Consider the following 12141-nt stretch of genomic DNA (forward strand, 5'->3'; position numbering starts at 1 on the left):
AGATGTTATTTACCCTGGGGCTTTATATACGAAGGACACAGTGTATATTCCACTCATTAGTTACCTTGCTTTTGTTCACAGTTCACAGCACAGCCTAGAATGAGCTGGAGCATCCTTCCGAGCTCTGCTGCATCAGAATGCTCCCCGATAAGGTTCACATCAGGAAGGGTAAAATCATTAATCTGCTGTCCTAAAATCTGAATGGAGACAAGCAGATTATAATCACATTCCTGTTTAGAGAGCTAAATAAAATATTTAATAGAGATCAATTTGCTATCACCAAAGACTCAGTGTCAAGGGCAGAGGTGTTCAGCCAACCTCACTCCCAATTACTATTCTCTCTCACACCCAAGTTACAATTATCACGTATCATGGTGACTTAGTCCCTAATCTGGTATGTGCTATGTACATATACTATCGATCCTTCTGTTGTCCTAAGAAAGCCTGGATGTTTGATCTCTGATGAATTATAACCAGAATAGTCTAAACTAAAGGACATTCCAAACAGCTGGGATTAAAGAGGAGTGCACACTAGCAACATAAGCTTCTCCCTTGCTACCTTCACTTCATCTCTAAAAGCATTGGCAGTAAGATACTCTTAACAGGACAGAGAATGGGACATCCTTTAATGGAGATCTTGGTTCCAAATGAAACCCCATGAAAACAAGTGGGGATCTCTGCTGCAACACACCAGTGAAAGCTCCGCAGGGGCTAGGGATGTAGACCTGCGGGCAGAGCACTAGCCTCCTTCCATCCTCAGCCCTGCACCAAACTATGGTGGTACATGCTATAATCCTAGCACTCAGGAAGCAGCAGGAAATCAGAAGTTCAAGGTTACGCGTGGATAAACAGAAACACACCATCAACCCAGATTAAATTTAATTCTTTTTTTGTATAGGTAAATCAATCTCCAGAAGTAATTAAAAGCCGGAAAAGAGAAATCATTCCACAGTTCACGATGGAGACCCCGAAAACCAGCAGTCAGTGCGCACTTGGTTCTGTCCTGATCAGCACTCAGTGCGCACTTGGTTCTGTCCTGATCAGCACTCAGTGTGCACTTGGTTCTGTTCTGACCAGCACTCAGTGTGCACTTGGTTCTGTTCTGACCAGCACTCAGTGCGCACTTCGTTCTGTCCTGATCAGCAATTAGTGTGCACTTGGTTCTGTCCTGACCAGAGGCCAGAAACACTGAAAACCATTCAGGGCACTGGTTTGTGTTCTATTTTTGTGTTATCATTCTTCTAAGTTTACACAGAAACTTAATGAGCACAGCTGCCTGGAAGCTGTGTGTGATCAGGTGTTTCTCTGATCCTTGAAGGGGTGCCAAAATTCCAGTCTAGCCACCAGGATGGGAAGGTGTTAATGAATACCTCGTGGGTGGAACAACTGGACCAACAAGCTCACCTCCCATGCTTCAACCCAGTAAAGCTTTATTAACCCCTAAACAGGGATGTCAGTGGCAACCCGTTCTGGCTTCCTTCTCTTAAGCTATTTTCTATAATAAGCTCCTATCTAAAACTTACCCTTCTGTTGTTTGTGAAATTCATCTTTGAGTTTACAACACAAAAGACACAGAAGCCACTAACTTGGGGTAGCTTTGGTGGCCAGAAACCCTAGTCCCCTAAGTAATGTCACATGAGTCAAAAAGGACTGTCAAATTTAAAGACTTTCTCTTAAATTAAATTAATATTTAATAAAATTATCAAACACCAATTATTAAATTAATTATTAAATACCTTAATTATTCAGTAAATATTTAATTAAATAGTATTTAGATATATAATTAAAATTACATACTTAAGAATGGCAACAGAGTCTACTGGGAAGAAACTGAACAGAGGAAGTGGAAAATAAACAAAATAAAGATGAGCTCATAGAAATAAAAAATGTAATAGGAATGAAAGTTTCAAATGGACAAGCAAGAAAAGAGCAAAAACAAGCAGTAAAAAGAAAAACTGATTGAGTAATTAAAGAAATCTGAGTAATTAAAGGATCAATTCAGGAGGCTTAAGGGCTCAGTGGAAGTTCTACAGAATAAACAGAAAAAAATTAAGTAGGAAAAAAACTTCCTAAAACTAAAACTAGTAGGTATTCAGTTTTTAAGAATTTGCTAAGTACCAAACATAAGAAAACAAAATCCAACATCAAAATGCATCTTGCATCAGAGCATATTATCATGAATCTTTAGAGATAAATAAATCCTAAATAAAGAAGCTGCCAACTGGAGGAATGGCAGTCCACATAAGAAGCCTCAACAGCACACGTGGAAGAAGCTGGCGAGCTGCTGCCGTGGCCTGCAGACACAGGCCTCACAGCCAACCTAACTCCGAAGAAACAAAGACATGCCAAGGCTATACTTCAGCATGCGCTTTTCTGAAGATAGCATTATTAAAATGTGCTCACAGTATAAGAGTAAATGAGAATCTGGACACAGTGGGCAGCACTCAGGAGCAGAGGCAGGTGGATCTCTGTGAGTCTGAGGCCAGCCTGTCTACACAGTATATGAGATCTTATTTCAAATACAAAAAAGTAAACCAGAAAAGAAAATTCAAGTATGTAAGAATAAGTAAAAAGAATGTGATAGGAGAGAGGTAGAGGGATTCTCTGACTCAGGGAGGAAGGTAAATGACAGAACATAAACCTATTTACTATTCTTGCTGATTCTAGTTAAGAATGATTATGCTTTTTGTAGGATCTCAATACAACAGGTACTAACCCAGAACTCTTTGGAAATATTTACAAAATACAGGATATAATATCATGTTACCTTTCTAGAGCTTGAGAAATACTGAATTTGAAAATGAACCTCATCTAAAGGATTTGAGTGAGACTGTGGACATTCATAAATGGTGCATTTACATAGATGTCTAAAGTGCTAACATATGGCACACATAGTCTTAATAAAACACTTGATGGTTCAAACTATTTGCCTAATAAATATTTAATAATTTCTTTGTTGCCAGACATTTGACTTATTTTTAATTTTGCAACCTACAAAACAACATGGAGGCAGTTTATTTAAAATTTTAATAATATAATAATATAAATAACATGGAGGTAGTTTTATTTAAAATATTAATAATATAATATAACATGGAGTAGTTTTAAATAAATAGTTTTATTTTATTCCTGTTTGTTTATTTGAGTCCTGGGCTTCACTATGTTGTCTAAGCTGGCTTCAAACTCCTAGGATCAAGCAATGTTCATGCTTTACCCTCTGAATAGCTGCATAATTTTAAAATTTTCTTACTATGAAGTTACTATGGTGGTTTGAATAGTCATGGCCCCCACAGACTCATATGTTTGAATCCTTGGCCCATAGGAAGTGGCACTATTAGGAGTTGTGGCTTTATTGGAGAAAAAATGCTACTGTTGCCTGCAGATCAAAATGTAGAACTCTTGCCTCCTCCAGCACCATGTTTGCTTAGACTCTGCCATGCTTCCCACCATGGACTACACCTCTGAAACAGTAAGCCAACTCCAACTGAAAGTTTTCCTTTATAAGGGTTGCCTTGGTTGTGGTGTCTCTTCACAGCAACAGAAACCCTAACTAAGACAGTTACAATGTCAGGGTTGGAATGACTCAGCCTCAGGAGGCGGAGTCAGGAGAATGGAAAGTTCAGTGTCATCCCTGGGTATATACAGACTAGAGGCCAGCCTGTCTACATGTGATCTTGTCTTTAAAAGAATAACATACTGTCAAAAGATATATTTACAAAGCGTTTAAATATAAACAAGTATTCTACCTTCATGAAGCATACAGAGCAAGTAAAAGATGTATAAAGCAAATAAAGTAACTGCAGGAAAAAGACATAATTACAAATTACAGTCAGTGATAAAAAGGGAAAAGAACATTGGGTGATGGGGCTAAAGGGGAGCCTGGCAGTGAATCATGTAGCAGGGACTCACTATGTGTAGTTGCAAAACAAATTCCAATGCTGAACACTTCAGCTCTTCTCATAAGCATGTGACATATAACTAGACTTTTACAGCACATAAGGAAAGTTCCGAAGATGCTTGTCACCTGTGGAGGCACACTCTACCTCCTCCCTAAGGATGATAAATACGGTGGGATCATGCTGGATTGGGCACAGAATAATGCTACAGCCTGGAAGGCCTTGTGGAGCATGGTGGGGCACAAGAAGAGAAAAACAAAAAGATAACAGAGAAAGAGAAAAGTGGTGTGTACAGAGAATCTGAGCCCAGGTTTCTCACTGGGAAATACTGATGGCAGCTCTCCACTTGGTCAGAGTGCAGGACCAAACTTGCAGTAACATTTAGCAAAGTAGTTTCTAAAAAATCACCATGATCTTTTCTGACATGAATTTTCTATTTCCTTGCCATTTTGATACTTTACTAAAAAAGTATAATTTTTAATTAACAGAATCAGTGAACTGGATGCTCTGGACAAAAATGACTACTTCTCGTAATCCTAAATGATCTAGTAAACATTGCTTCTGAGAACCTTTATAAATAACTTCCAGCCAAAAGAAAGCTACCTCAGTAGCTACAGTCTCTTGCATGTTTGCTCAAGATGTTTAATACTTACTCCAAGTACTCTTTTACATACTTTAAATAACAATTTTCTTGAAAATTAGTACTGAGTTTTAAGTTATGTGAGATAATTAAAAAATTAAGTGGGACTGAACAACAACGTCTATGTCAGGTTTGGCCCCAACCTCATTTCATGACCAATAAAAGGACTGAGACAACCAAATAAATATGTATAAACAAGAATGCAGATTGTTCCTCAATGTAAGTATATACCATAGAAGCTGCGGCTGGAGGCACAGGCCTCTAATCCCAGCTGCTTGAGAGACTGATGCAGGAGTGTATCAGGTTCAAAGCCTGCCTGGGCTAAACTTTAAGGCAAATTAATGAAACCCTTCTCATCTAAGAAGAAACAGATGGTTAGGGTATAGCTCAGGGTGAGAGCACTTACCTAACAGGACAGCACAAATAACCCAAAGAAACAAGGAAGACTTAAAAACATTATCAGTGTAATCTGTTTTATTTCATAATCACCTTTGCTTGACAGAACTACAGAACAGCAAAAATAAAATTCCTCACCAGTTACTATGTTAGCAGTCTAAGCACAAGCTCACGGCAACCTGGTAATGGGTGATAGCAGCACAACTGGAGAGAGCTCTGCTTGGAAGGCCTAACAGGTTTTGTTGATGATACTGAAAGAAAGACATCTCAGCACTCAGGAGCACGCAGGAAGATGAGAAGTTCAAGATCACCAGCAGCTGCATACTGAGTTTGAAGCCAGCCTACGCTACATCAAACTCGCTCAAAAATACATGAACAGGAAAACCAAATCAAACCAAAAAACCATTGGGCAGGACATGGTAGCTCATGCCTAGGATACTGGCATGAGAAGTGGAGGCAGGAGGACTGTCCTTGAGGTGGAGGCCAGCCTAGGTGTACTGAGTGATTGTCTTCTGACTAAGCACAGCCATCCCGGAGCATCTGGCTACACTCCTTCACAAAAGACCATCATCCAGCTGAACCTGCTGCTGATTTACACCCTGAGGAGAGGGCTAAGAGAGCATACGATTCTCACCTGTGTATCCAGCTGCTCCCTACCACCTAGTGTATGCAACTCTGCCTTAACTGCACATGACCTGGGACAGGAGCAGTATATACAGGAAAAGGGAAGACTAGATCTATCTATGTGGCTACAGGGAAGTCCTCATCCTTGCTGCATAAAGGCTTTTAAGGCGTGGCCTTTTTTTTAGCAGTGGGGAGAGAATGACCCACATCCCTTTAATAATCCCCTACTTATATGCTCTGTAAGAAAGCCCAATAAACTCATTGGTTCCTGATGAACCGTGGTTGGAATTATGCCTCTGCTTGTCATTGGGACTTTAATAGAAAGGGTAGATGTTGCTTTTATCTCTTCTTGGAAAGATTTTTAGTACAAAATGAGTTTCTGGTAGCCTGTACTACAGAGCAAGCTCCTGTACAAAAAACAAAAACAAAACAAAACCAAAGAACTATATATATAGCATTATACCAAGGTTTGAAACTTGGATTCTAGGTTGGATGTGACACAGCAGTAGTTTTCAACCTTCCTAATGCTGCAACCTATTTAATACAGTTCCTCATGTTGTGGTGACTCCCGACCATAAAATTATTTCACATCTACTTCGTAACTGTAACTTTGCTACTATTATGAACCATAATGTAAATACCTGATATCCAGGATATCTGAACTACTGTAGTAGAGTCACTTACTAAATGGACATGGTAGATGCTACAGATATAAATGTAGGTTTAAATGTAAGCAAGCTTGCAGGGCAAAAATGCAAAGAAAATAATGCATGTTTCTAGGCCGCATTATGTCGTTTTGGCATCTGTGCTATGAAACCAATAGCTCTGCTATGATGTCCCCAGCAACTGTATTCTGATATGGACTCTGAGGATGAGGTGAGTTCACCTAGGCCCAGGGGCTTGCCAATGAGTAAAACTCAAGTAGTAGGGCCAATCACAATAGTTGATCAGCTCTAACCCACCTTTACAAGCATAGGATGAAAGGAGATAGAAAATAAATCTACCACATTTAATAATTATTCAAATTACTCATATGAAAGGAAAGTTACTGATCTGCTTAACACCTAAGAAATGACTGGTTATTTGAATCAATATTTGCAAAGCAACACAGGGAAAGATAGGCTATTAATTTTGAAATGTTTTTTCTTAAGCTTGAAATTCTAATTTGAAACCACTCTATAATATTTCCAAACAGAAGGAGAAAAGCATCTTACCTCATGATTGTAGTCCAAGATGCCTTTTAAAATTTTCTTTAGATTGCTAATCTGTTTAGAGAGAGAAAAAGTGGGTAAAAGATCTCAGTATAGATTAACACTAACACTCAAGTGAATCTTAGAGCAAGTTCAAGCTGAGCACTCCCACACCACAACTCGGATGTCTCAAGTGAGCTGAACTCCTAAGCCTTTTGAGCAGCATGTTGGTACTTTAAAACATGTGGACTCTGGAGGTTCTGAGTTAAGATCTTGAGATTATGGACATTGAACTGGTCAGTCAAGTTTATGCAACTCTTCTAAACCAACCATCCAACCATCCATCCATCCATTCATCCATCCATCCAACCCACCCACCCTAAATCTCCCCAAAAGGAAATAAAAGTCTATGTAGACTTGAACTTAAATTTGTGCTATTTTCTCTAACTCAAGAGTATTAAACAAGGCTGGTGAGATGGCTCAGGGGGTAAGAGCACTGACTGCTCTTCCGAAGGTCCTGAGTTCGGATCCCAGCAACCACATGGTGGCTCACAACCACCCGTAATGAGATCTGACGCCCTCTTCTGGTGTGTCTGAAGACAGCTACAGTGAATTACGCTGGAGCGAGTGAGCGGGGCAAGAGCGAGTGGGCCAGAGCAAGAGGGGCCGGCAGAGGTCCTGAGTTCAATTCCCAGCAGCCACACACATGATAGCTCATGGCCATCTGTACAGCTACAGTGTACTCATACCCATAAAATAAATAAAATAAATCTAAAAAAAAAGAGTACTAAACAAAAAATATTGCCAAAATTACCCTTGGAAATCTTTAAAAACTTTTTGAAATTAGTTTATATGTATGGGTGTTTTGCTTGTATGTATGTTGGCTTCCCTGGAACTGGACCCACAGAGGGTTGTGATTGGTCATGGAGGTGCAGGAAATTGAACCTAGGTCCTATGGAAGAACAGCCAGTACTCTTAACTGCCAAGCCCTCTCTCTCTAGGCCCCTGTTGTCTTATTCCAGGAAACGCATCTCCACTGTCAAGAAAAGGCTGCTGTTTAGCTGAATACCAAACAAAGTAAATAATTTTGACCATAGGTTAAAAAATACTACCATTGAAGCCTGAAATACAACAACAGACATCAAATACTGCAGAAATGCTACTACTTTAAGGAGGACCACAGATGAAAGAGGTGAGTGAGGGCAGACTCACACCAGAGCTTAAGGTCACTGGCCATCTCATCTAGGTGAAATGACAGGCAGTCACTGCAGAATCTGATAAAACTCCTTAAGTTCTCTTCTGCTTTTGACCAAATTTTCATTGGAGTAAATGTGCCATATTTTGCTGATCATCCCTTCAATCTGGCTGAAGCTGTTCAATGTCAGCACGGAGCAACTCTTCCTTATCTGAAGTGATCAGATGTGGTTTAGGATTGAGACGCTCAACCTGCAGTTGAATATATCCTAGAACAACAGACAGTGCAGCCTGAGGCCATCAAATGAAAGGGGCTGGACTATTTAGTTATGACCTTCTGGTTTAAAACATTTTTAGAGATTATTTTATTTTATGTGTATGAGTGTTCAGCCTCCATGTATATATGTGCACTATGTGTGTGCCTCGTGTCCTCCAAAGTCAGAAGAAGATATTGGATCCTCGGAACTGGAGTTACAGGAGTTACCATGTGGATAGCTGGGCACCTAACCTAGGTCTTTGCAGGAGCAGCAAGTGCTCTAGCTGCTAAGCAAGCTTTCCAGACCCTGAAGCATTTATTTTTAAAAGAAAAATAAACCAAAAAGTTGCTTATTTAGTAAAAACAACAAAACAAGCATGGTGTGCTTGCTTATGTCTGTTAATCCAAGTACTAAGAGGGGATGGCAGGAAACTGAATCAAAGGCAGGTCTAGGCTACACAGAAAAAAAAACCAGCATCATAAATAAAATTAACAAATTAAAATGTGTATTTCAGGAAAATTTTAGATTTGGAAAATTCATCATTTATTTCCTTTATTGATCTTCTAAGCTGTTTATTTCATACTTCCAACATCTGAAAGTAGATCACCTTCAAACTGATATGTTCATTTAAAATAGTGGTTTTCCCCATTGCAAAATGCTACATTATTTTATTTTAATCCATGGCATCATAAACTTGAAGAAGCAATCCATAGGTTATAGTACTTGTCTACAGAGAGTAAGCTGTAAAGCTATAGAGTGGACACATGCTTCCTGATTCCAAAATTCAGCCCCGTGCTGGGCTTTACTGACTCAACAGTACAGCAGACTCTGGAAGGCAGTGTCAAATTATTACTAATCTTCAATTCCACATTATTTTACTAGAGGACACCTATGTAAGCTTCTAATCTTACTGGAAATATCAAATTTTTAAAAAGTCTTTTACACAGCACAAATATTTGAAGACTTAACAGGTGTAAAACCAAAAAGATATACCTTCAATCTCCAATTGTCTCCTACTTCAGTTTTGATTCTGTTTAGCCAATTATCATCGAAATATGCAGGATCTCTGCAAGTAAAGAAAAGCTGGGTTAAGATCATATAGCTCTCACAATTACAAAAACACACAATGCCATCATTTAGGTGAACCATAAAAACATGGGTATGCCACATACCAGCCATTAAATAACCCATGAGATAAGATGTAACAGTGAATTTGCTAAAATCAGTTCCTTTAGTTTTGGTAATAAACTACAGTTTACTTGTAGTAAATGTATAGAACATATATAAGGTGAACTATAAAATAGGAATATTATTTTAAAAGCACTAAAAGACAAAATGGTAATATATAGTTAATACACTCTAAAAGTAAGTTATACTTGAATATACAAAACTAGAACTGTTGATGGAATAAAACTATCCCAAACCAGTCAAAACCAATGATACACTTTTAAAAAAGATATAGTCACAAGAAAGTCAGAATGAGTTTATATGTACAAATACAGTTAAACAAGTGCAGACCCTAAATGTATACACCCTCATTTTTCCTAGGAAATTCTCCAACCAATCAACCAACCAACCAAACAAACAAACAAAAAAGCCTATTCAAACTTCCCAAATACAGCATGAGAAACATTAAGTTTCACTTGGATAAGTTTACATATTTATTAATTCATTTAGAATATACAAGTCACTTCAGGGCACAATGCTGACAGAACTGCACGACCATCACCACGTTAGATTATCTGCACCTTCAGAGAACAGGAACCTCGGTGAGTGCATAAAAGCTTCTGTTGTCCATCAATGCTGGCCTGAGCTTAGAGCCCCAGCATCCAGAGCCAGGAGCTGAGGTACGAGCCTAACCCAAGCACTGAGGGAGCAGAGTACACGGGAAAGGGTTGGGGATGCTGGGGACAGGTGGGTCCCCTGATAAGAACAGTGCACTCCTGAAAGAAGTATGCGTTCCTGTCCCCAAAAAAATCAAGGTATGAAAGCTACTGAGGTCAGACATCCAATGTGAGCCTATGGCATCCACATGTATAGATAAGACAAAGAAAAAGTAAGATAATAAGCCATGTACTTATTAGCTATCTTTCTCATTTATTTTTCCATCACTGGATATTACTAAACTAACTTCTTTCTTTTTTCTTTGCTCTGAACATTTTAGTAAACTATATGTGAACAAAATAATAAACCATATGGCCATTTACATCTGACTTCTCTCTCAGGAAGATTTTAAGGTTCTTCTATAATGTAGTATGCATTGGGACCTGCCTTCTTTATTGGTATATAGCCAAGCACCACATAACATTCCAGTCCAGTGAATGCACAATACTGTATGGCTTACTTTGTGTTTGCATAAAATGCATTTCTCACAAATTATCTCATAAGTGACTACCACATTACATTAATAAATTCATTGGCTGATGAATAATTTGGATTGTTTCTACTTTTGAGCTATTATAATGATGCTTAATAGTCACTTACCAATTTCTGAATGGACATGTTCATTTGGGGTAAGATTGCTGGGTCACACAATTCTGTGGTGGTTCATTCCTGTAATCTTAGCCTTCTTTTTACTTTAAAAACTTAATTTGTGTGTATGTGTGTGTATACACACATATGTGTGCAGTTGCTCATGGAAACCAGAAGAGGGGACTGGATCCTCAGGAGCTGGATACACATAGTTTTACACAGCCCAACATGGGTTTTAGAAACAGAAGCCTGGTCTTCCACAGGAACAACAAGCACTGTTCACCAATGAGCCATCCTGCTAGCCCCTCTTTGGTTTTCTTTCTAATTTATCTTGAATTTCTTTTTTATTTTATGTGATGAATATTTGCCTCAATGTATGCAGGTACACACGTGTATACCTGGTGCCTTGAGAGGCCAGACGAGAGTATTAAATCTACTGGAACTAGAGTTACAGATGGGTTTGAGCCATGATGTAGGTTTTAGAACTGAACTCCCAGGGTCCTCGGTATGCTCTTAACCCCTGAGCCATTGCTCCAGCCCTTTCTTTCCACTTTATTTATTTATTTATTTATTTATTTATTTATTTATTTATTTATTTATTTATTTATTCGAGGCAGGGTTTCTCTGTGTAGCCTTGGCTGTCCTGGAACTCAGTCTGTAGACCATGCTGGCCCTAAACTCAAGAAATCCACCTGCCTCTGCCTCCCAAATATTGGGATTAAAGGCATGCACCACCACTGCCCAGCCTTTTTTCTTTTTTCTTTTTAATATTTATTTATATATTATATGTAAGTACACTAGCTGTCTTCAGACACAACAGAAAAGGGCATCAGTCCTCATTACAGATGGTTGTGAGCTACCATGTGGTTGCTGGGATTTGAACTCAGGACCTCTAGAAGAGCAGTCAGTGCTCTTAACCACTGAGCCATCTCTCCAGCCCTTTTTTCACTTTCTTAATAGCATACTGTACACACAAAGGTTTAAGGCAAAAGACACTGTCAATAGGATAAAATGGCAACCAACAAATTGGGAAAAGATCTTATCAATCCTATATCTGATAGAGGGCTAATATCCAATATACAAAGAACTCAAGAAGTTAGTCTCCAGAGAACCAAATAACCCTATTAAAAAATGGAGTACAGAGCTAAACAAAGAATTCTCAACTGAGGAATACTGAATGGCTGAGAAGCACCTAAAGAAATGTTCAACATCCTTAGTCATCAGGGAAATGCAAGTCAAAACAACCCTGAGTTTCCACCTCACACCAGTCAGAATGGCTAGGATAAAAAACTCAGGTGACAGCAGATGCTGGAGAGGTTGTGGAGAAAGAGGAATACTCCTCCATTGCTGGTGGAATTGCAAGCTGGTACAACCACTCTGGAAATCAGTTTGGTGGTTCCTCCCAAAATTGGACATAGTACTACCAGAGGACCCAGCTATACCACTCCTGGGTATATACCCAGAAGATGCTC

At 39.0% G+C, this 12141-nt stretch overlaps 1 protein-coding gene across 2 annotated transcripts in view; it reads right to left on the reverse strand.

Annotated features, from left to right (window-relative positions):
• The window catches only part of Hook3 (hook microtubule tethering protein 3), an 84506-nt gene that overhangs the window by 49593 nt on the left and 22772 nt on the right, over positions 1-12141 (reverse strand). For both annotated transcript variants that reach the window (XM_031339411.1, XM_031339412.1), the window contains exons 3-5: positions 9191-9263; positions 6771-6821; positions 65-197 (exon numbers count right to left, since the gene is read on the reverse strand). In XM_031339411.1, coding sequence (XP_031195271.1) covers positions 65-197; positions 6771-6821; positions 9191-9263 — 257 coding nt within the window. The remainder of the gene's footprint in view (positions 1-64; positions 198-6770; positions 6822-9190; positions 9264-12141) is intronic.

Source organism: Mastomys coucha, unplaced genomic scaffold (genome assembly GCF_008632895.1).
Source record: "Mastomys coucha isolate ucsf_1 unplaced genomic scaffold, UCSF_Mcou_1 pScaffold22, whole genome shotgun sequence".
Classification (NCBI taxonomy): domain Eukaryota; kingdom Metazoa; phylum Chordata; class Mammalia; order Rodentia; family Muridae; genus Mastomys; species Mastomys coucha.